The sequence below is a fragment of the Leptodactylus fuscus genome, chromosome 4 (assembly GCF_031893055.1).
Source record: "Leptodactylus fuscus isolate aLepFus1 chromosome 4, aLepFus1.hap2, whole genome shotgun sequence".
Lineage (NCBI taxonomy): Eukaryota > Metazoa > Chordata > Amphibia > Anura > Leptodactylidae > Leptodactylus > Leptodactylus fuscus.
This window is the reverse complement of record NC_134268.1, coordinates 71658228-71684642: the sequence shown is the minus strand read 5'-3', so window position 1 is coordinate 71684642 and position 26415 is coordinate 71658228. Positions and strand designations below refer to the sequence as shown.

Genomic DNA, 26415 nt, shown 5'->3' with positions numbered 1-26415 from the left:
TTGAGCAATAATGTAGAAAGGGGGTAAATAGTGAATAGTTAGAAAAGTGGTTCTTCCCCCATTCACTTTGCGTTGGCTTGTGTTAATAGGGTGACACAAACAAGCGCCGGCGTACTTGTTTCTTATCAACTGGTGTGCTCATCCTGGCCAGTGTAATAGGACCCTTAGATGAGGAATTGTGATAAGCCATCCTATAAAGGTGTATATTTTTTACTGTATGCACCAAACTGTAGATGCTGGGAACCTGATTGTCTGAGAGAGAACATTCCAGAGAACTGATGCATCTCAAGAAAAGTGTTGGAGACAGAATGAAATACATGAGTAGGGTGGGAAAACTTTAATGTCATAGTGCTGTATTAATATTCTTTGTTAGTCAGAATGTATAAGGAGTAGTACGGTAGTATGTTATAATAGTGTTATGTGACATGGATGATTTAACTGCTTGGTAGTTACGCACTGAGCACACGTTTACACTATAGGCCTTGCTCTAGGACCATTGCATTGAGCTGTCATTGAGCAGATCTACACTAAAATAACAGGTCTGTGCCATCTACAGTTACAGCAACATCAAGGCATAACTGGAAGGGGTGAAGAGGGTGCAGTTGCAGCCAGGAGCCATAGGGGGAACATGACCGCATGCATGTAATTAAATGGCATGGGTGTCACATGGATGACATTTATGGCCCGTTCACTGCAGTCATTGAGTACAGGCAGTAAAACGGATATGATATGATCTGTACTAAGTTTTGTCCTGGGCTCACAGCCCCATACATGGGCCAGTGAAAATACACAGATTCTGGCCTGATTCTGCCTACCCTTGTTTTCAATCCCCTAAGTCTGCAGTTCAAGACTCCGCGCAGATTAGGCCCATTGGCAATACTCTGCATTAACATTCTGCCACTAAGAGTCGGGGGCAGGAAATTAAAAGTATTCCAAGGCAGATGTCAACCTCAAATTCCTCTACATTTTTGACCAGTGTGAACAGGCCTTAAACGATAACATTATATTGGGGAGGGCGGTTGGGGGTGGTTGTTATAGCATTTGCTTTCCATTCCAGGCTTTTCATGTTACGCCTCTGAACTAGGATGTAACAACAAGATGAAGACCAAGTGAATACTGCAGGCAAGCCTTATGTTATAGTCACTTACACTCTTCTCTGTATTCTTGCAGTCTTAGAGAAGATTCGCAGTGCGGTTGGCTGTGCCCAGCTCCTGATGTCACAGAAATTCTACCAGTTCAGAGAGCTGTGTGAGGAAAACCTGGTATGTAATACCCATATCCTACACAATAACATCACCAATTCATTACTTCCCATGTGTATTGAATTTCTTAAGAAAATATTAGAAATGTACATAAATAGAAGCAGCTGACCTGGCATGCATGTTCCTTGGGAATTTTCTGCACCCTTTTATTGTGTCTAGTTCGATGTGCTCTAACATTACAGAGAGTTTTCCTGTTTATAATCCCACTCATTATGATTCTCTGGCAAACATCAATGACTTGTATTGCATAGAGCACAATGTTTGTGTTTCCATATGTACATGTGCCCAGGCATGCTTCCTCCAGTGCTAGCATGAGTAATTGTATTCTACTAATGCACTGATATAACATGCCTCTCTAGTTATTAGGTATTAGCACTTCTGATGACCTAAATCCCAGTAATTGCTGGAATTACTCTTCTTTGCCTCACATCTGTCATATATGATTTTAAAATGGGAAAATAGTGCAGCAGCTTAGCGATGACTCCAACTTCAGTTTACATTTTTGGAATGGTTGTCTTTTCTCCCAAGGGCACCTTGGTGAGCTGGGCAGATGGATAAAGCTCTGCCAGTTATATTGTTAGTCAGAGAATGAAGGATATGCTTGAGTCAGAGCAGCCTTAGAAGACAGTCCATACAGGACAATGTCAGAACCAGTTGGCCAAGTCACTATAGGACAAACCAGTAGAACTAAGGACACTTTTTACAACAAATAGCATCAATATTAAAGTTCACAGTCCTGCCATTCAGTAAACCAATGCATTATCTGGATTATTATATGGATTTTTCTATGTAGGTAGATCAAGATTAAGATTTTTTGCACATGGCAGTGCTGTTTTTCATGAACATAATATTGAATAAAAGTGCATGTCCATGTAAGTGCACGGACGGCAGTGAATACAGCTGTCACTGGCCATTTTAGAACCCATGATTGTCAATGGGTCTTTTCACATGCCACTATCTATGTCCATTTTCACAGATAAACAAGAGGAAAACCCCACCGTTCTTCGTATCAGTGGGGTCTCTGTGGTAGCGCCCCCACCAATCAGCAATTAATCCTCTATCCTATAGATGGAGGGTAAATCATTTTCGTGGCATTACCTCTTTAATAAGAACTGTGCACCAGATAAACAATTTAAGCAATCATGTCATTAGTTTCTTGCAACTAGTATTATTAGCCATACAATCACTTGTTCTGTTATACCTTTCTAGTAAGATTTAAGATACGCACTGATCAATAGGAGCTTTCTTTGCAACTTTCTTGCAGTTGTCTCCTAGCTGCTACTTGTCCAGTAATGATCTCCTTGCTTTGCAGAAAAGCACTGGGTCATTGCTGTGCCACTTGCAAGCTTGTCTTTCTATTTAGGAAATGTTTACTTTGGCACCTTACCCCTACTATTCTAGTAAAATGGAACATATAAGAGTGGGCATACTACTGTGGTTCAGAGAAGACAACTGCCAATTACACGTCGCAGAGATGCCAAGTCGATGCTGTGCTTTCCATAACACAATCTGATGAGTTTTGAGCTCCTGCTCCTCAGTGTTGGACCTGAAACTCCATGAAATCCTGCTGTAATGACAAACGCAGCGTATGCCCATTCCAGGGCATTGTGGTCTTTGGAACTTCATACTGTAGTTATTATCACTTGTGTAATAGGATAAGTACCCAAACGTGTGGAACTATTAGAACAGTAAAGTAAAGGGTAGAGAAAAATATGATGGAAGAACTAAAAAAAACAATTATATAACTCACAATGTTTCTTACATCCACACAATTATAGGTGTTTTTAAGGCTGAGTCCTCACGTTGCGGAATTGCAGCTTTTATGTTGCAGATTTTGCTGCTGTTTTTGAGCCAAAGCCAAGAATGGCTACAAAGGGAATGGGAAATATCTAGGTGTCCATGTAAGTGCATGGACGGCCATTAATCACATGGTTCTTACACTTCTCCCTTCTGCTCAATCCACTCCTGACTTTGGTTCAAAATACCACAGCAAAATCTGCAACATAAACAGATGCATTTCCGTAACGTGGGGCTTCAATCTAAAGGGTTATTCCCATCTTTGACATTTATTTATTTGACCATGCAGCCAGTCAAGCTTGGAAAGCTGCAGCGACAGCCAGACAATTTTGGCTGTTTTTGCAATATACGTTGGCTGCAGCCAACCTTCAGAAGACCATACCTGTGTGGCCCTAGCCTTACATGTTTTTTCTTCAGGAAACTTTTTAAGAATTACATATGGGTGCCCATAGTATTTCATATAGAAAAGAGCTAACAACATAATCTATATTGTATTTATATTTGGCAGAATCCTAATGCACATCCAAGACCTACTTCTCAGGATTTAGCTGGGTTCTGGGATATGCTACAGCTGTCAATAGAAAACATTAGTATGAAATTTGATGAACTTCATCAGTTGAAGGCCAATAACTGGAAACAGATGGATTCTATCGATAAAAAGGTAAGCGACCTATACCCGAGCTTTCTTATTCCTGTGTAGTATTTCTAACAATATATTACAACTTTAAGCTGTTACCTTCTTCCTGTATTATCAGACTACAACCATAGGGATGATATAACCAGTTGAGCACTGGTAGGATTAAGCCTTGACTGACATACAGAACAAGGCTCATTCCTCTGTGCTATACCGGTTGACTGGTTCTCAGTATGGCTGAAATGAATTGTTTGCAATGGCATTTTATTCTGTTGAAAAAAATAGGCTTGCGGAATATTTCGGTGTAAAGCGCAATCATCAATTTACTTGCACATTCTAGGAGGTGCTACCAAGAAAATTAAGGAAGCACAGAAAACACCACTGAACCTGGTATTCACTACAAAATACAGCAACAAATACTGCAAAGGAACCTCTGCCATCCTTCAAAACTAGGACACAATAAACCCTTTAACTTATTACGTGTAATTATTTATATCTTTTTGGTGGGGTGTTCATTCTCAGGTAATATTTTAATATTTTCCCTACAAGATGAATCATTTGCCGATTGTAAAACATTTCACTTCAGATGCCGATCTGATCAGGTCTACACCTGGTTTTTCCATCTTCTCTATACAAGTTACCTGTTGGGTATCACTGATAAGTGTCCTGGACTCTCCAATAGATACCTTCATCAGGTACTATAGCAGTTTTTACTGTAAGAAAGCACAATTCTGGGTACATTTTAAACTTTGTCACTGTAAGTAGTCAGCGTCTTACTAGGTTTTCATCTCTTCAGTCTTGACATGATATACCATAGAAACAATCTATTATTATTTAAAACAAAGTCCCACCAGTGTTGTGAGCCAGTATGTTGGCACTTTAAATTTTGGATCACTTCAAAAAAATAAAGAAAATAACTGAAAAAAAGTTATATTAAACATATGCATCTTTATAGGCCATCTGAAGATTTTTTGTTATTACACTGTCAAACCTTCTAATTTTAATGATCTCTTTTGGAAGTTTAGTCTTACGGCACCAGAGGTTGCTCCAACTCTTGGAAACCCCCTTTTCAATCTGTACATTTTGACTTAAAGGGGTTTTCTGGACTGAACTATTGTTGTCCTTATCTTAGGATAGACCTAATTGTTGGGTTTCCGACACCCAAAGATAAGCTGTTGGAAGAGGTTGTGGCACTTGCAATTGCCATGGCCTCTTCTCTGACTCGATTACGTCATGTTCATCAGTTACATGATACAGATTATTAGTATTAGTATTATTCAAATGAATGGTGCAGAGCTTCAATACCAAGCACAGCCTCTATACAATGTATGGCACTGTGCTTGGATTTCAGTAAAGAGGCCACAGCTAGCACAAATGCTCAAGGTTTCATCAAACAGCTAATCGGTGGGGGTCCTGTATGTTGGACAGATATTGATAACCTATCCTAAAGATAAGTCAGTAGATTAGTAATGGACAACACCTTCAAGAGAGAGTGGGCATACTTTTTTCCAGTGTCTCTTGGGCTGGGTACACATTTGTTCTTCCATTTTTCTTTTCCATTATCCAAAAAGAAAAACAAAAATAACAGCAGTGCTGGATCCATTATATAACTGAGACCAGCAGTGCCTGACGAATCTCTTCAACTATAATGGGTTTCATCAGGTTTCATCATGCTGTGCTATTTTTTTTCCTGTTTTTATGATGGCTGCCAATGCAGATGTGAACCCAGTCTCAATCTGGACCTGTCACATCTGTGCATAACATAGACACGCCATTGATTTTAATGAGTTTAATGTTATTTCCATGGTGGTGTTGCAGGGAAAGAATATTTAGGGTATGACCACACAGTGCAGACAAGACGCGGCAAACCTGCAGACAAACACAAGGCGTCCAAGTCAGCTGTCACAGTATTCCATTCATTTATCACAAACTGATAGCTTATTGAATGTTTCCAGCTAATGGCTGTGTGGTAGATTATAAAACCATCCTGCTATTAACTAAGAACACTCAAGAAACCGTTTGTAAAGAATTTTAATGGAACACGGCGGCAGTTGGCATGGCCGCCCAGTTTTTGTCTGCAACGTGATCGAGTCTTGGCCGCTTCATGACCACATTGTGTGATTGATAACCTTAGTGCTAGCTACAACGTATGTCCTGTGATCAGAGAATTTTTATAATAAAATGGGGTAACTCCAAGTAAACAATACCTTTAAAAAAGTAGAATGTAAAAAAGGATATGAAGATTAGTTTTTATTTTTCTTTCTGTTTATGAGGAAAAGGAAGCTTCTTTTTCCAGTTGGAACCGAACATACGACGTAATGCAAACTCAATGCTATGTGTTTGGCTTCATTTCAACATTGACTTCTATTTTGTTTGTTTGATTTTTAAATTTACTGCAAAATGTTAAAAATTGGTACATATAAGACCAAAAATGTGGAGTGAACAGTGTCTATAGGAGAAGTGAAGAATACAAACTCACAGTGGTGTAACTAGGAATGGTGGGGCCCCGTGACGAACTTTTGTCTGAAAAGACCCCCGGGTATAATGATAGTGTTTGTGGGGTTTGCAGGCCCATTTCCTCATTTTCCGATCCCAGCTCCTGCGCATAGCCACCTCCGCAGAAGGGGAAGCGCCGGCAGCCGTGAGCAAGAGCCAGGATCGGTAAGTAAATAGGGCCCATTACCTCCTAGAGTTACTCCAGCAGATAATGGCCTATTAAAAAAAAATAATAAATCTGAAGCAGTAGCGGCTGCCGCCAGGTCCTGTGGCTGTCGCTACTGTTGCTACTACAGTAGTTACGTCCCTGCAAACTCATAAGCTAGTTGTAGAAATAACATGATGCAGAAAGCTGCTTTTATGATGGATATTGAGAAGATTCCTGAATGAAATGATCTATTGAACCTGCTCCTCAAGTATAGTCAAATTTTATTTTTGCTGGACTTTATCATAACGTATAAAGAGGTTATATGGTAGATAAAAGTTCAGCAGCGTACTAAGTATAGTGGATATACTTACTAATTTACATGGCAGTCTCCCATTGCCCCGATTATGAGCTTCTGAGTTCTACAGGGGTTGCGGGAGTCCTCTAGTCTAGTTCCCCTGCTGTTGCTTTGACTTTTCGACAGTTTGTCACATGACACTGCAGAACTCTGAGGACAACATACAGGAGTAGAGTGGGATCGGTGGTGTGACATACAGTCAATACATCAGGAGAGTAGACCAAATTACAAAACTTTCAGCCCCCTGGACACTATGAAAGGTTCAAAAGTGGGGTAACGGGAGGCAGCATTTATATAAGTAAGTGTGGGTTCTATCATACTTCAAGACAAAAATAAAGGAACATGTTACATTTTAATGGCCAACTTTTAATCATTATTATGATTGGCTCATGGTATACATGCAAATATTGTATATATTGGATTATATTAACTTTCACAGTAGTAAATTAGGTTAATAGCTGAGTCTGGCTATGCTATAAGAATATGTTTTAGAATATATAAATTATATGAACAAATAAGATATATGTACCGTATTTTTCGGACTATAAGACGCACTTTTTTTCCCCAAAATTTTGGGGGAAAAGAAGGGTGCGTCTTATAGTCTGAAGGTGGCGCCTGGCATCCGCTGTAATAGAGAGGCGGAAGCCGGCAAGTGATAGACGCCATTACAGGTGCCGGGGCCTGAGACATCGCTGCGCTCCTCTGCCCTGCATGCAGGGCAGAGGATCGTAGCGATGTCTCAGGCCCCGGCGTCTATCCCTCCCCGGCATCCGCTTCTCTAGTACAGCGGATGCCGAGTCAGTATCCGTGGCCCCTTCTCCCCCGGGGCCGGTCCCCACTGGCCCCGTACCTCTGAAGTTGCAGGCCGGCTCCTGCGCGGCGATATCGCAGGAGCCGACCTGTTCGGGTGACAGCCGAGAGCCTAATGAAGCTCCCGGGCCTGTCACTGCTATATATTAGTATTACGGCTGGTCTCTATGACCAGCCGTAATACTAATAGACAGAATGTCCCATAGACGGCAATACAGTTGTATTGCCGTCTATGGGACTTGCGATCAAGTGACCGCAGGCTCAAGCCCCTGGGGGGGAATAAAATAGTAAAAAAAAAAAAAAAAAACTTTAAAAATATGAAATAAATAAAAGTTCTAAATCACCTCCAGTTTTTTTTTCAATACAAGGTGATCTAAGCAATAGATATCCCACAAAATGGTATAACTAAAAAGTACAGCTGGCCCCGCAAAAAAAAAACGCTCTATGCATCCCCGTACAGCTGCAGGGTCACCTGTCAATGTGGCCTTGCAGCTGTTGCAAAACTACAACTCCCATATATTAAATATTTTACCAGTTTTTGCTTCAAAATTTTTTTTCCCTATTTTCCTCCTCTAAAACCTAGGTGCGTCTTATAGTCCGAAAAATACGGTAATTGTTTAGACTGAAGTTACATGTAACAAAAAAGATTTATAATATCATTGAAAATCTTTCAAATAAATCAGTAAGAATTTGCATATAGTATAAGACACAAATAATATAAGTCCCCAAATTCCAGGGTACCTACCATTCTTAAAAAGGAATATTTGTTGAGTGCTGTAGTTAAATTTGCTATAACTACATTGAGTATTTTATGATTCCTGTGATGTCATAGTGTGCACCATTATTATTTCAGAAGAAAAAGCTAGTCTCCAGAGAAACTGAGACATGCAAAAATACTAATATGCAAACATAAAATACATACAGCTAGTTTTAGGCCTTATGAGGCCTATTAGACATGTGAATAAACACATTGAATTCAATGTGTTGTCAAAATGGACACACATCCATTTTTCACTGCCCTTAGATATGGCCAACCAATCACGAAATCCCAGAGTACCAAAGCCAGAGTTATTACATATATTTATGACATTTTAAGGATCTCTTTGAAGAATAATTCATATGTACATACATGCTACATACATTTACGTACCTTTGTAAATACTTTTCATTTATGATCTTGGGTTTTAACCTCACTTATATCACATGTCATAGCCTACAGCTACTTTAACAATTTTGCTGCCTGATATTGGAAACCATGAATAAGCTTGACATTATACAGTGTTAAATACCTTTCTGTCAAAAAAGAGAAAAGTATTCTAGTAATGTAACTTCCGATGGCTTTCCACGACTCCTTTATCAGGCAGTTTACATGGGGGGCTAAAACAAGTGCACAACATTTAACATTTGCTGACCCTACACATGAGAAAACATCCCCCAATACTAGCATAAAAGACCAATTCAAACATACACATGTATATTACATAGAGAGGCGCCCTGGCCAGCTGTTGGGTTACGGTCAGACTGGCATATACATATAAGAATGTCAGCAAGTCCCAAAGAAATTTCGAGGTTTGGCTGATATTTACAATTTATAATAAGCTCTGATATTTAACTACAGCTTTGGATATGGTCTAGATAGGTTATGACCAGTACAAGACAAGTAACGCAGAATTACTTTTTTCTATAGATAAAAAGGGATTATCTGGAGTAAATAAAAGTTCCCTTGTGGCAAAGTCATTACAAAAAATGCAGATATATCCATCCCTCCTTACTCCACCATTGCAGAGCAGTTCTTGCCCTTGTTGCCTCATTAAATTACAGGTCTCAATGACTGGCTGAGGCTGTAGTCAGTCACGTCACCCTGCAGTATGGCCAACAGGAGTGGGTCAGAAGAACTACTTAACCCTCCTCACTCCACCATCGCAGAGCAGCGGCTCCAGTTCTCACACCCCTGTTGCTTCATCCTATCACAGGACTTAATGACTAGTTCAAGCTGTAGTCAGTGATGTCATCCTCCAGCATAGGCAACAGGGATGGCTCAGGAGATGCCTGAGTTAAACTGTAGTCTGTGATGTCATCATTCAGCATAGGCAAGAGGGGTGGCCCAAGAAATGCCTGGCTCAAGCTGTAGTCAGTGTTGTCATCCTTCAGCATTGGAAACAGGGAGGGGGGGGGCTCAGGAGATGCCTGGCTCAAGGTGAAGTCAGTGATGTCATAAGTGATGTCATCATTCAGCACAGGCAACAGGGGTGGCTCGATTAATGCCTGGCTCAAACTGTAGTCAGTGATGTCATAAGTGATGTCATCATTCAGCACAGGCAACAGGGGTGGATCGAGTAATGCCTGGCTCAAGCTGTAGTCAGTGATGTCATCGTTCAGCATTGGAAACGGGGGGGGGGGGGGGGGCTCAGGAGATGCCTGGCTCAAGGTGAAGTCAGTGATGTCATCATTCACCACAGGCAACAGGGGTGGCTCTGAGATGCCTGGCTCAAGCTGTAGTCAGTGATGTCATCATTCAGTAACAGGTGCAGGTCCGGAGAACAGATTTTTTTTATGATTGCCGCAGCCAAAAGGGAACTTTTCTTTTCTCTGGACAACACTTAAACATTTAATGTAAATTATGTCATAGCTTTCAGATGTGGATATACATTTTAACATTCTATATTAATACATGTATAGAATTAATACTAAATGGCACAAGTGTTAACATAGTAAACTCTAGGTCTAAATTATGGCTACTTTATGTATTTTATCATTAGTTATTGGTAGCTAATAGATTATTAGTTTGCTCTTTAGGTTTATTAGGCCATGACGGTGCCTCTAAAGTAAATTGATTAACAATAAAAACAAAGTCTATGTGTAAATGTATGAGATGTAATCTGTTATCTACCTCACCGGAAGCAATAGTCTTCCATCAGTATAAGTTATACTCAGCTTGACAGCATTGATCTCACTAGTGTTAGGACATGTTCAGATGGATGTGTCAGAGACATGCTAGCAGTGGCCCATGTCACTATACATTTGGACATAGTAGTGGGAAAATACACTATGGCAGTAATTCATCAGGGACTGGTCAATAGTCTTCTGTACAAGTGGTGTAAGCAATTCTTTGTGGTGATATAATAGATCAGGGTAAGTGCCATAATTAGCTAATCTCATCATAGGGGCAGCTTGTAGCCATATAATCAGTCAATACTTTAGTAGATGACATGTGGAGGAAGTGGAGTTGTGATTTAGGCAGAATTTCCAAAACCTGTCTAAACTTTCGCAACTAAGGGTGCATTCACACGGAGTAACGTGCCACATGACCTGGCACGTATACGCCGTGTGAGATTTTGAGCGCCGTATACGCTCCCATTGATTTCAATGAGAGTTAGTCTCGTATACGCGGCGGGTTTTTTTTGCAGCCGTGATTTTGCGGCCACAAAATAACGCGGCGTATACGAGACTAACTCCCATTGAAATCAATGGAAGCGTATACGGCACTCAAAATCTCACACGGCGTATACGTGCCAGGTCACACGGCAGGTTACTCCGTGTGAATGCACCCTAAAGCAAATTCATGCATAAAACACATAGAGGAGAACTTATCAAAGCATTTTCTATACAAGTCTTGATATCCCCTTCACTGGTACATGTCTCATTTAAAAAGTCCCAAACCCCAGTTCTTGCCTTTTTTACACCAGAAAACTAAAACTTGCGTAATGAGATAATAAATCTCCCTAATTCCTTGTATAAAAACAATTGTAGAGAAAAAGTAGAACAATCCACACCAAATCACATTAAAGAATATTATATATTCATCTCCATTCCCAGCTCTTTAATCCATTATACAATGCAAAGGTTAAAGTCAATACCAAAATGTGAATGGAAACCAATACTAAAACATGGTCAAATCCAACTTTGCCTAGCATTTTGATAACTGTGTATATGTATCATGTAGCTATAGATTATTCCTCTTGGGATTCCAAGCATTGCCTACTAGTATCGGACAACCATTGAGTTGTATGATGAATTGTTTGCCGATCTGTCACCAATCCTATCGCTTTGCTCACTTTCCACATGTTGGCCATATCACCTGTTTACACGGAAAGATGTGATGCCAACAAGTAAACATGTTTATGCCAGGATAAAAGATGCGATCAGTCACCAGTTTCCATTTGGTAGCAAATAGGAGTGAACATTCTCACCCATGTCTGTTCTGCCAATTATTGGCGGTGTAAAAGGCCCTTTATAGCTCAGATTACATTCCCCAAGTGCCTCAGCTAAGAGTATATACCCATTCATTGCAATTCCCTGCACACATCCATTTTAAAAAAAAAAAAAATGTCTTATATATACTGTGATATATACTATATATTCTCATTTTAACTGTACTTAACACCAAAAGCAATAACATTTCATTTTCTTTCATTGGATGATCACTGTACTTTGCATATGTGCTTCCAAAACCTAAGTGTAAAGCTAATATAAAGATCAGGGTATCATATAACTATAGTGTTCCACTTGTATTTCATTTGTCTTCTTTATGCTACGACCTAAGGAGCGAAAATGACGTGTCGCTCTACTTGGTTGAGTGATGGCTCCTCTGGTGTTCATATTGGCGATATCGTATGGATTTTAGTTGCCCAATTATATTGTTCTTGTGGAGATAAGTTACCGCCAGAGGAGTCCTGCAGTGGCCTACTCACCTCTCCCTACCATGAACATATGCTTACCTGACCAAGCTGAGTATACATGCATATAGGGGGCTTGAAAGAGATAGCAGCTGTGTATTATTAGCCTAAGTTATACGCTATTTATATAGTGAGAGGTAAGCTTATAGAAGGTATTGTGTAGCAAATAGCTTTTAGATTGATAGCTTTTCTACTGATAACTATGGAGATTATTGGCATTGTTAGGCCTAGCTTACATCTGCGTTCAGTATTCTGTTCGGGCAGTCCAAACGGAAACCTATACGCATTGAAAAGCGGTTAGAAATCACAATAATTTTCTCTCTGTATGACTTGTGCAGACAACGCGCGGATCCAATGGGTCCATGGGGTCCGTGTGGTTTCTTAGCTAACCGCTTTTTAATGCATATAGGTTCCCGTTTGGGGGGTCCCCTAGCAGACTCCCCAAACAGAATACTGAACGCAGATGTGAACCAGGCCTTGGAAATTAGAAATATAAAGGGGTTGTATCATTTTCTAAATCCATTTCCCAATTTTAGGGTGTTATGTGGGGGTCCCCATGTATAACCATCATCAATTAGTCAGAGTACAGAGCAGCCCCCTCCATGGTTGAGCTAACACAGACAGTAATCCAGTGCCTTATTTTTACTATGGTGGTGATACAGAGGAGTAGAACACTTGTTGCCATCACTTGTGAAACACTCTATGATCACTTTATTACATAGGGGTGCCTTCTGAGAAAAATCTCTTTTTGGCAATGGTTCAGCAGCTGTTTCTATAGAAAATTGCATATGTGTCACATGCAAAATGGCATGTAAAATATGTCCTGTGGGCTGTCACGGTTCAATTTGCTTCCCAGAAATAAAATTTTAACTGTTTTGACAGCCATGTCCATCAATAAAGCCGATTTCACTTATTGAATATTTCTTAATTTAATATTTATTTTAATATTTCAAAAATTTTAGTAGCAAAGAATAGCTGTTTGGCCAAAAGTTATTGAATGGGTATCACCACCTTACCACAGAGACACTTTAACCATAGGTTTGTGAGTAGTTATTGCCCTTCCTGCTGCCATTTTTGTGAAATCGGACATCTAGAAGGATAAACATAGCTAACATACTTTGACCACCTTAACCTGTGATGTACTGTATATATCCATTTATAAAATTTTGGTGTAAAATATAAAGAAAAAAATGCATGGAAAAAAATACAGGAAGCACAATTTTCCAGTAATCTGCAATTACTTCCACATATACTGTAATTATACATTAATTAATCTATTGTCAGGTCTATTACATTCGTTTAAGGACTGGAGTTCTGCATTTGCCTTCCATATATTTGTATACACCCCCTAGACCACCCCCTTGTATTTGTCCTGTATAATTTTCTGTGGAGTAACTCATTCCTTTTTATGATCCTGTTCTCATTTTGCTGCGATAACATCAACTTGTCCATTGTTACTTCATAACTTTCCACCTAAAAGATCAAGCACATTCATTTTCTGTAAATGACCGCTAGACAGGAACTGTGTCCCACTAAGTAAGGGAACGCATAATTCTACCATTCTGTTTTACATAAGTGCTTATTTAACATGTTGAGATCTAAGTAGTCAGCATAAAAGATAAAATAAAATTCGGAAAAACACTGTATATGTAAACCGTATGTGCAATCAATGTTATTTGTTATGTGACTAGCTGCTCACACATATCTGTATAAATGATCATTAGATGTCACCCGATGTTGAAATAATTATTTGTTATTTGTATTGTCTTGCACAACTCTATGTTGAATCTTTGTTATGAGGCTACCAGGACTTGCTGTGGGTAGGATTACCAACATGAAGGACTACAGTTCCCATGACTTCTCTCCCTTCTTATGGACATTGTCTTTATTGGCAGCTACATGTATACCCCGCTATTGGCAAGCATAAGGGATTATTGTAAGTACTTACTGTCTCCGCAAACAACATAGGTGGCTGCTGCCTAGCATGTGAAACCTGGTCTCTCCTGAGACAGGGAGAGCCAGAGAGCAGTAGAAATAAGAGGAAGGTTATCTCTGATATACCATACATCAAGGAGGGAAATAGGGGAGACAATCATGTATATAGGATTACACACAAGAAGGAGATAAACCCCAGGAACATGGTCTTGTGGCTGCATGTGAGACTATCTTATAGAAGCATTTTAACTACAAACAATGCAATAGAGAGTCACCAACCTTATTGGATGTAGGCCTTTTGCACATCATTTTAAAAGATCACAAAATGAAGAATACATCATAGAACTGTGCATTTGAGGCATGCACAAAATATTTCACTCAGTATACTTTGGTGGGGTCCACTGATATTTACCTGCCATGTTTGCCAAAATGATACTGGCCTATGGACAGGTCAGCATATATGTAAAGAGTCACCCCAGTATATTGTAGGCCAAACAACAAGGACATGTGTTTACACCCACAACCCTCCACACCTATGCCAATTTAATGTGGCCATTACACAGCTTCATTTTAGGGCAAGTATTAGGCATGCAAAACCTGAACTGAGATTTATTTTGGTAAAAATGCTAATATGCAAAAGGATTTTAGCATCACCAGTTGAAATTCCTCTAATATTGCATGAGATGCCACAATTCTCATACAACACCGACTTATATCCTGATAGTAAACCATAGTTATATATGGAGATACATAAACATTTTATACATGTAGTATTATAGCTCCCTGCAACTCAAACCATGTACAGAACTATCATATAGCAATGTACGAGACCTTATAATTGAAAGAATTACTATATAATATAACTATTGGAAAAATAAACATAAATGATACATCTATTCAAGATTCAAGTACTAATACGTGCTCTTTAGTTTAGTACCAACAAATACCTTTCTATTACACAGGCCAGTACAACCTTACATTGCCTGTATTCTAAACCTGAGTGTTAATGCAAGCCATGAAAAGTTTCCTTCATTTTTTCAGTTTAACATTTTGGAATTTTATTTAGGATTCTAAATCCTTACTGATGGACAATACTAAGACCTGACAAGTGTGAGAAAGTTGGATATTAACAGTTTGACATCTAGTGGTATCTTGTCCTTTGTGTTTTGTTCAGAGATTTTCCTAAGTCAGCTATTGAGCTATGATTTCTACAAACAGCCCCAGGCTAAAAGTTATACTTTTGTGTCACTGCTCTATCCACTTGTAACCTTACAGTTGAACTAGCATGACCTTGTTTGGACACTTTCAAGCACATTTTGTGCGCACCCTATGACACTCGGGTACCTGGGTAATTGCTTTGTTGATGTGATTTGTCTACGTAACCCACATTACTGTCTTCTTACAGTACATGGAAAGCCATGTTTATGGGAGAGTTGCTGTTCATGCAGAGTGTGAATTTCACAGTCAGCTCTCTTGACATGTCTATTTTAGTAAATACTTGTATTCCCCATAACATAATAATGTTTGTTCAGATTGTCTTAGCAGCTAGAACTTGGCATTCTGCCATTCCTGTGTTACTCCTCACTTGACAACAGGTCGTCCCTACACTCTCACAGTCAATTTATTCATATCGTTTTAGAAAGAATAACAACGGAATGGCACAACACAGAGATTTAATAAAAGATGCTCCAGAATTATTTCAAGGGGAAGTACATTATTTTTCACTTTAAAATATGCACTTTTTTCCATCCACAATGGGAGAAAAAAGTCAGTGTGTCTTATAAAGCGAAGGTGCCAAAAATCAAGCTGGCACTATTGCATGAATCCTTATTATACTCTGGGGTCTTTTCTTATCGGACACCTGGGGTGGTGTTTAAACATAATAAAATAATATAACTCACCTCTCCTGGGCTCCGGTGCGGGTCTTCTGGCCTCTTAGAGTTGACAAGTGCCAATTGTGGATGGGCTCTCACACATAGATCTCCAGTCAAAAGCGTTTACTCTCAGGTCCGTTGCCTTTTCCGAAGTGTTCCACTGCCAGCCAAGTGTAGTGTTTGGCTACCCCTGGTAACTGGAAGCAGCCACAAAGCTCAGGCTCAGAAGTGGAATAATGCCAGTGGGATCTGTGTGTGAGAGTCCAGCACTGTTGTGGAAAACCATCTGACTAGTGACATCTTGTAAAGATAGCTCCCTTAAGGTCAATGTCCGATTCTTTTGGGAGTGTCTGCTTTCTTTTTGGGGGTGCAGTTTTTTTGGGGGTGTCTGCTTTCTTTCATGAAGGGTCTACTGTATCTGTCAAGCTGTATTACATTTACTTTATTACATGTATAGCTGTCTGGATACTATTTTTCATGAACTACAACTAGGGGCTTATTTTTGGAGTAGGACTTATATTTCAAGCATCCTGAAAAATCATGCTAGGGCTTATTTTCGGGGCAAGGTCTTATTTTCGGGAAACAGGGGGACATTATACTGTGTGGAGGGGCCACTATGGAACATTATATTGTTTGTGGAGGAGTCATTATAAGGCGTTATAGTGTGTGGAGGGGTCACTATGGGACATTATAGTGTATGGAGGGGCTACAATGGGACATTATGGTGTGTGAAGGCCTCTTTTGGATATTATACTGTATGGAGGTCACTATAGCACATTATACTGTGAGAAGGAACCACTATAGTACATTATATTGTCTGTGGAGGAGTCACTATAAGGCATTATAGTGTGTGGAGAGGCCACTATGGGTCATTATGGTGTGTGAAGGCCTTTTTGAGACATTATACTGTATGGAGGTTACTATAGCACATTATACTGTATAGAGGCCACTATGGGACATTATACTATATGGAGGCCAGTATGGGACAGTATACTGTGAGGAGGGGCCACTACGGGACTTCATACTGTGTGGAGGGGCCGCTAAGGGACATAATACTATATGGAGGCCAGTATGGGACATTATACTGTGTGGAGGCCACTATGGGACATTATTCTTAAATAGGTTGTGCAGGATTTGGTTCTAAATATTTTTTCCTATTTTCCTCCTCTAAAACCTAGGTACGTTTTATAAAGTGAAAAATACAGTAAAACAGAATAACAGGCTGGTCCTCTTTAAGCTTGAGGCCACACATTTTTTTGTTGCAGATCTTCCTGTGTTTTTCTTTTTTTTCTACCCAAAGCCAAGAGTGGCTTCAGAAGAAAATACAATGGAAGTAAACACTTTGGCTCTATAAACTGCAAAAAAAAAAAAAACACCACAGTTTGTGGCCTCAGGCTATAGGGATTTTCTAGAAATAAAATATTGATCGCCTATGCTTATGGTGAATTTTTTTCTATTGAGTTTTTTTTTCTCAGCTTTTTTCTTCCCCTATTCAATATATAGGAAAAAAATTAACACTTTTTGAAAACAAGCTGTTCTACAGCATTTTATTCCCCAATGTGTGGATGAGCGTAACCAGAATCTCATTCACTTTGTTGGTACTTTTTGTTTCCGCAGCAGCCAAAAATGCTGCATTTCCGCTACCTGGGTCCTTAGCCTAAAAGTGTCCTTGTTGGGAATTAAAGCTGAACCCTGATTGGTTGCTGTAACACGGTGACTTTTCATAAGGTGTTCTCTTTCATTGTATCCTATAAACAATCCATGTTGCTGTACACAATAGTGCAAACCCAAGTACAATCCTCTACCTGAATTCACAATGCACAATACGGCGCAGTCTAGATGTGGTGAGTAGGTGTTAGTTATTGAACAGATGACGACCCCTATTATTGAAAACTGGGCTAGTAACACTGTGTTTTAATAGCTCACTCATCTGAGCCTACAAGTATTGGCATGCTGCCTTACTTTTGTACTCTTTTATTATATTATTGCATTAGCTGAGTTAGTTATAGCTCATGTGTGCCAACAATATGCATATAGCCTTGATTTATTTTAATGGAAGCCAAGCAGCTTTTACTGTCTTCTCAGTGCAAACTGCTGAATGATGTCATTTAATTAACCTTATTTGACTGTTGTGAAGCCATGGCTGCTTTATGTTTAATAGAAATCAGGAAAGCCATACATCTGTATTTACTTACACGCCATCAAACATATGTAATTTTAGGTTATGTACAATTCTTTCCAAACTTTCACATGGTATTCTCTAAAGCCAACATCCCCTATAGCAGACGGAGCTGTTTTCAACAAGAAAAGGCTGTAGGCCGAGACATGAAAACGTCTTTTGTCAAAGAAGCCAAACAGCACTATAGATATTCCTGGACCCCACTGAGTTATGTGACATTAACCTCTTGGTAACTGAACCCCTGCTATTTCCAAAATACGTCTCTTAGTTTTCCTTCACGCACATTATTTTTCAGTTTTTCACTTTTAAGAAACAAATCGCCATATGTTTAACATAATTTTTTATGACATTTTACAAGTATTTTGGTGGGGTTTTTTATTTTTAAATTAAAAATGTGGATTTTTTTTTCTCACATTCCTCAAGTTCTGTAAAGAAGCTGATGGGAGAAATGCCAGAAAAAAAAAAACAGCGCGTGCTGCATAGTGAAAAAACGCGCCAAAGACCAAAATTACCAAATGCTGAAACACTTTTCAATAGACTGCTATAGACTTTAACTGTAGTCAAATCTGACTGCAATGTTTTTGACCTAAAAGGTACCCAATTAAAAATGCCATGAAAAATGTTGTATGTGGATCTAGACTAGACTAAAGTCCCACATTGCAGAAAAGCTTCTTTTTTTGTTCCTGATTTTATTGCATTTTTTGAGGCAAACCTAGAAATGACTACAAAAGGAATGGAAAGTATACAGAAATTACTTACACTTCTACTTACACTTCTACCTAATCCACAAAGTGGAGTCTATTCCTTAGGCCGGGGCCCCACAGGAAATGCCACGATTTGCCCATGACGGAAACACCGCAGGGAAAATTGTGGTGTTTTACAGTACAGGTAAATTAGATGGGATTCTAGCGAATCCCATGCGCACTTTGCGGTAAAAACCGGCGCAGTTTTGGAAACCGCGGTATGTCAGTGCCGGCGGTTTCCCATAGGTATAATTGAAACAGAAAGTCCACGGAGGAAAAGTCCACAAACTTTCTGTCTAAGGGTGAGTTCACACAGAGTAACGTGCCGCGTGATGTGGCACGTAGACGCCGCGTGAGCTTTTGTGGGCCGTATACGCTCCCATTGATTTCAATGGGAGCCGGGATCGTATATGCGGCGCTATTTTGCGGTCGTGATTTTGCGGCCGTGATTTTGTGAACTCACCCTAAAGTGCTGCGGGACATCCCACGGGGCCTTAGCTTTACAGAGCATTTCACAACACAGTCAAAAGCTAACCAGACTTTCATTTCTTTGTCTATGGACACGCCCTTGTTGCTCCCAAGAGCTTATCTGCATATCAGTAACAGAGACAACAATTCACATAGGCAAAGCATTTTTTTTTATTAAGGTGACCTACCTGCGGGGCTGGGTTGATATACTGGATTCTGGTGACAGACTCACTTTGAAATATACTTTTTGCCTGAGATGGTTTAGCAGTTACCTAAGAATATTGACCATTTGATAGATGTCCTGTGAATAAACTACAATACTTGTAACAAAGGAATGCTACTTACAATATCCTATCGTGTTATTAGAAGTAACGTCTACAATGTGTATTGGCAAGCCTAAGGCCACTTTCCGATGGTCAGTATTTGCCCAATATTTCGTATCAGTATTTGGAAGCTAACACTACAAGTGGAAACTGCAGAGAAAAGTGTTAATGAAAAACTGCACCTCTTCCTTGTTTTGGACCCTCTCCTGGTTTTGGCTGACAAATACTGAAGAAACGTACTGACGGAAATACTGCCGTGTGAACGTTGCCTTATTATTCAATGAATACACGTTATTATGTGGGTATACTAGAGTAAAGCCCATAATGTCCATATCTATACTTTACAAATCATTTATCCATAAGTACTTGATGACTCCAGAATGTATAGCTCTCTATAAACTGTGCAGTGATACACTATATGGTTCCAAAAGTGAAAACATGAATATCTATTGAATATTTGGTTACAGCATAGTGGTTATTGACTTCTGTATTGTAACAGCAGTATCAGGTTTACATTTAGTGACAATACTGAAATGTCTAACAAAATCTAGTATTACAGTGGTCAGTTACCTCCACCATTATTGTATACAAATAAAGCCTTCTGATGTATTTACGATAAATGTTGTTGTGTTTCCTGATGTTCATCTTATTATTGAAAACTGTGTTCTAAGGAGACGTTCACATTGCCATTGTGAATGTCCATTGCTCTCTTCCGTCATAGGATAAGAGCAACAGACTTTAACAGTGATACAGTTACGGACAAAAACCTCTCCATCTGTGTATAGTCCCAATGACTCTATTATAAAAAACATAACGGAGGCTTTCTTCTGTCTTGTTTGTTTATTTTTGTAATGGAAGAAAAGGAAAAAAGTGACAGAAGAAAGCTTTCTTATTGTTTTTTAACATCAGAGTGAATGCAGATGGACACCAGACAGAGGGGACTTTGTAAGCATTGTATATCCTATAATGGATAAGAGCAATGGACATTGATAACGGTCATGTGAACCTACTCTAATACTGTTTACTACAGTCATAAAGAGATGGTATTTACCCTGTTCAAGTGGAGATATTTAGTCTACCATGTAGTCTATATGCAACTTCTTCTTTCTTCCTTATCCATGTATAATCTTCCCCTCTCTGGTACACTTGACATGGACATATATTACATGTTTGCCCAGTGATTTCAATGGACACTGTGTGTTACTTAATTTCCTCTGCAGTGGCCGCTGAAGGATTATGGCAGCAGACCAACAGGGATAGATAAGTCTGACTATTGGGGATAAGCCAATTGCCAGAGAAGAACTTCCAGAATTATATTTATTGTACTGTCTGTTAGCAATGATCATCTTATAAAGAGCTGTACCATAAAATGTCTTCATGAACTGCTTATATCATGAATCTCAGACTGTTTATACATTCATACAGTATTAGTTATGAGGGCTAGAAGTCATTTTCACTATCCAAGCTTATGACACACAATTTGAGTCTCATAGATTTTTATGGCAATGACTTGTAGTTCATAGCTAAGAGCATGTAGGATGTCTGATTGCTGCTCACAGGACACAATGAGAACTCGGGGACTGGTAAGCAGGTTAACAGCATTGTTGTATACAAGATGCCCCCTACTAATGGGCAGAATGATGAAAAAAATGATGCCACTGCTTTTTTAATACATGGATTGTTCAGTTTGCATATTACCTTTACCTGTTTGGTGCTATGCAGTGGTTTTTTTTACCTGTAACACATTTAAGTAAAATAATGTATGGTTGTAAGGCTGGTTCAAAGGGGTAAGAGACTTAACTATACTCTCTCTCTCTCTCTCTCTCTCTCTCTCTCTCTCTCTCTCTCTCTCTCTCTCTCTATATATATATATATATATATATATATGCTACAAGATATTCTGTGAAGTTATCATTATTATCATTAGTGAGTGCTACATATAGGGATGCTTTTAGTTAGTTATAATATTGTTTTAAAATTGAGTGAATTCTACAAAACTGGATCCATGTACAGTAAAGGGTTCATGGAAATCTTTGAGAAGCTAAAAGACAATAGACTAAGGCCTCGTTCACATCTGCGTTGGTAATCCATTCGGGGGACTACCAAATGCATTTGCAAGCAGTGTGCAGTGACAGCACACGGACCCCATACACTATAATGTGGTCCGTGTGCTTGTCGCGAGATCTCCGCAGGGAACATGCGGACAGGAAAGCACTTCACAATCTACTTTCCTGTCCACATGATTCGTGCAGGCAGCATGCGGCAAGCACATGGACCCCATTATAGTCTATGGGGTCCATGTGCTTTCACTGCACACCGCTTGCAATTGCATTCGGTAGTCCATTCGGGGGGTCCCCATGCGGACTCCCCCGAACAGATTACCAAACACAGATGTGAACCAAGGGTAACACTTAAAAGCCGGTTTCCAGCCCAAAATGGATTTTTCATACAGATGACCTAGCTGCGGGGACAGAAACCCCGAATGTACACTCACCGGCCACTTTATTAGGTACACCTGTCCAACTACTCGTTAACACTTAATTTCTAATCAGCCAATCACATGGCGGCAACTCAGTGCATTTAGGCATGTAGACATGGTCAAGACAATCTCCTGCAGTTCAAACCGAGCATCAGTATGGGGAAGAAAGGTGATTTGAGTGCCTTTGAACGTGGCATGGTTGTTGGTGCCAGAAGGGCTGGTCTGAGTATTTCAGAAACTGCTGATCTACTGGGATTTTCACGCACAACCATCTCTAGGGTTTACAGAGAATGGTCTGAAAAAGAAAAAACATCCAGTGAGCGGCAGTTCTGTGGGCGGAAATGCGTTGTTGATGCCAGAGGTCAGAGGAGAATGGCCAGACTGGTTCGAGCTGATAGAAAGGCAACAGTGACTCAAATAGCCACCCGTTACAATCAAGGTAGCCAGAAGAGCATCTCTGAACGCACAGTACGTCGAACTTTGAGGCAGATGGGCTACAGCAGCAGAAGACCACACCGGGTGCCACTCCTTTCAGCTAAGAACAGGAAACTGAGGCTACAATTTGCACAAGCTCATCGAAATTGGACAATTGAAGATTGGAAAAACGTTGCCTGGTCTGATGAGTCTCGATTTCTGCTGCGACATTCGGATGGTAGGGTCAGAATTTGGCGTCAACAACATGAAAGCATGGATCCATCCTGCCTTGTATCAACGGTTCAGGCTGGTGGTGGTGGTGTCATGGTGTGGGGAATATTTTCTTGGCACTCTTTGGGCCCCTTGGTACCAATTGAGCATCGTTGCAACGCCAAAGCCTACCTGAGTATTGTTGCTGACCATGTCCATCCCTTTATGACCACAATGTACCCAACATCTGATGGCTACTTTCAGCAGGATAATGCGCCATGTCATAAAGCTGGAATCATCTCAGACTGGCTTCTTGAACATGACAATGAGTTCACTGTACTCCAATGGCCTCCACAGTCACCAGATCTCAATCCAATAGAGCATCTTTGGGATGTGGTGGAACGGGAGATTCGCATCATGGATGTGCAGCCGACAAATCTGCGGCAACTGTGCGATGCCATCATGTCATTATGGACCAAAATCTCTGAGGAATGCTTCCAGCACCTTGTTGAATCTATGCCATGAAGAATTGAGGCAGTTCTGAAGGCAAAAGGGGGTCCAACCCGTTACTAGCATGGTGTACCTAATAAAGTGGCCGGTGAGTGTATATCAGGCACAGGTGTGAACCTAGCCTGATCTGTGCAGGTCACCAGTATGAAAAATCCATTTGGGGCTGGAAAACGCCTTTAGGCTAAGGCCCCACATAGCGAAACTCAGCAGATTTTCTTCCCTTATTAAACCTATAGAGAAAGCACCAGAGTTTCCACTGGTACAATTGACATGCTGTGATTCATATACATGGGCGTTTTTGAAAACGCAACTTTTCCACTGCAGATTTTTTTCTGCAGTGTGTGGATGGGATTAGTCAGAATCTCATTCACTTTGCAGGTATTATAAAATGCAGCATTTTTTCCTGCACCAATTTACGCAATGTGGGGCTTTAGCCTTAGGGATCGTTCACATCTGCGCCCGGTCTCCGTTCTGCAGGTTTCCGTTTCCTGCACAAAACAGAACAGGAGACGGAAACCTGCAGGACTCTTTCATACCAATTGATTTGAATGGGTTTGAAAGCTGTCCGGCCGTGAGCGGAAGTGAGTGTTTTATGCTCTCCGCCACGAAACCGTTTTTTTAAATCCGGACACAGAGTCGGACATGCAGTACTCTGTGTCCGGTTTAAAAAAAACGGTTTCGCGGTGGAGAGCATAAAACGCTCACCGCCGCTCACGGCCGGACCCAGTCTGTGGTGTCCGTCTTCTTGCTTGCAGAACAGAGACCCGAAAGCAGGTGTGAACCTAGCATCAATGCGACACATGGTCTAAATTTTAAACTATTGGCATGTTGACTGTCCACCTACCCTAGTGTTTCATGTCCCCTATTCTTTACAATAATGTTTGATTTTTATTCATTTCATTATAAAGTTTATACAATTTATATTAGAAAATACAATGTCAATAGTTGTCATTGACAGGTCACACATGATACTAAACAGGATACAGCTGAAGGGAAGACATATACATGGTCCTGGGCATAGCCATCATAACCAAAATGAAAATAATAGACAATGGTGGAGAAATTAAATCTGTTTTCTATTGCAAAGTGACTTATGTAAAAAGGTTATCATCCCTTAAAATATAAACGGTGTATACATTATAGATATTACAAGACATTTTATATTTATGATGTGTCATTTGACTGGTGACTATACCATATGTGTCAATGCATTTAGTAACAGGTTGTGCAGGATTAGACAAACATGGTTGATCTTTCCAAAACCAGCATCACCCCTGAGTTGTGTTACAACCACAGGTGTGGTGCTGTTTTTGGCTGACATATTTTTGTAACCCTGCACAACCTCCTTAAGAAGATACAGAGCAAAGAGACAGAGAGAAAAACACTTTCATAGCTTGTATGGAGAATCTGTATAATGCTATGAACCTTCTGCTTTAATCAGGAGAGACGGGTCCCTCCTCCCGTGCCAAAGAAGCCATCGAAAGGTCATGCCCCACTGGTCCGGGACAGATCTCTGGAAAGCACAGAGAGACAGCGACATGAGGCCCGGAAGCGGCTGATGTCTGCAAAGCGTGCTGCGTCTGTCCGACAGAATTCAGCTACTGAGAGTGCGGATAGCATTGAGATCTACATCCCAGAGGCTCAAACCAGGCTATGAAGCCATCACAAGCAACACTGGGGGGATATTATATATCTATATATATTTATGACACAAAGTTACATATATAATATATCCTCTAGTTTGGTTTGGAAACACAATCATGTGTATATGTTCTTTTGTATTTTTCTTCTCTTTCTATACTCTCTCTTTTACTTCATTCATTTCCACCTAGCTGTCATGAAGACCCTCTTTCAGATTGTGCTGTACACGGTCAGTTCTCTACGGCTATGATCCTGCATCTCCCCCCTCACTCATTTTACCATTATGACAATCTATAGACACAAGTCATGCCAACTGGACCTTCTTTTATTTTACATACCTAAAATAAAGGAAGAATAACTCCTTTGTATAGAATTCCTCATTGTGCCCTGTTTTCTTTACCTTTGTCTAGAGCTACAGTAGTCTGTAATCTAGTGTACAGCAATAGAAAATTGTAGGGTATACAGTACTGTGGACTCTGATGTCTTCCTATTCTAAATGTGAAAAGCATGGGCTCGAATTCCCAACTTCTTTTCTATGTAGAGCAGATGGAGCACTTTATTGTAGGCCACAGACGCACCTCTCCCCAAAGGCGACAGGTGACAGAGGAGAATAGTTGTACTTCCAAGGGACAGGCGGGCAGGTAACAGATCTGTTCACACTATATGACTTTCACACTTGCCTGCATGCCACTATGAAACATGCTTATGTTATTACAGGAGTGCACTTAAACAGATTATTTCACAGTGAAAAAGACATGTATACAAATTTGTTTTGTAAAATAAGATCAAACGCCAACCAAATACATTTTGCAGGGGAGGCAATAATTTGGAGAGTTGGTATCGAGACTAAAAGACCTAAATTTGTGCTCAATCTTAATCTATAGGTACAAACATTGGTTGATGTGAAGGCCCAGGAACTGTTTCACTCCTTAGAAGGGTTTCTTACCTTTGTTGTATCCCCACATGTAAAATCAGATGTCACATGGCGTTATACGGCCACATAACCCAGACTTCTCACGGCACCATAGGCTTATGGATCAATTCTCATCATAACAGTGTGTATACCAAATTTTTCCAAATTTCTTGGAAACATGTTTTGCAGATGAGCTGATTCAGATCGGTCGACCCCACAAGTTACTATAGAGCTTAGTGACTGCAGAAAGGGATTGTAGTTATTTCAATAGCTTTTGATATTGCAGGAGCATAAGAATGGCTTCAATACTTGTACAATATATTTATAAACATAGGGTACCCCTTTATTTTAGCAGTAGTTGAAAGCCTTATGGCCAGAAGACCGAATAGAGATTTATAGGGATATTATGGGAAACTAACTACCTTATATTGTGCAGCTACAGTATTTAGAAGACAAGACTCCTACAGTAGTTCCTATGGAAGAAAGAGTAAATCCAAGGCCAGAACCAGTTGGAAAGCTACAATTTTGACTACGGTCAAGTTTTGTTT

At 40.0% G+C, this 26415-nt stretch overlaps 1 protein-coding gene across 1 annotated transcript in view; it reads left to right on the top strand.

Moving 5' to 3' along the window:
• Positions 1–25903, top strand: part of DLGAP1 (DLG associated protein 1) — a 432343-nt gene extending 406440 nt beyond the window's left edge. The window contains exons 11-13 of the mRNA XM_075270644.1: positions 1171–1262; positions 3568–3720; positions 24755–25903. Coding sequence (XP_075126745.1) covers positions 1171–1262; positions 3568–3720; positions 24755–24970 — 461 coding nt within the window. The 3' untranslated portion in view covers positions 24971–25903. The remainder of the gene's footprint in view (positions 1–1170; positions 1263–3567; positions 3721–24754) is intronic.
• The last annotated feature ends 512 nt before the right edge of the window (positions 25904–26415 follow it).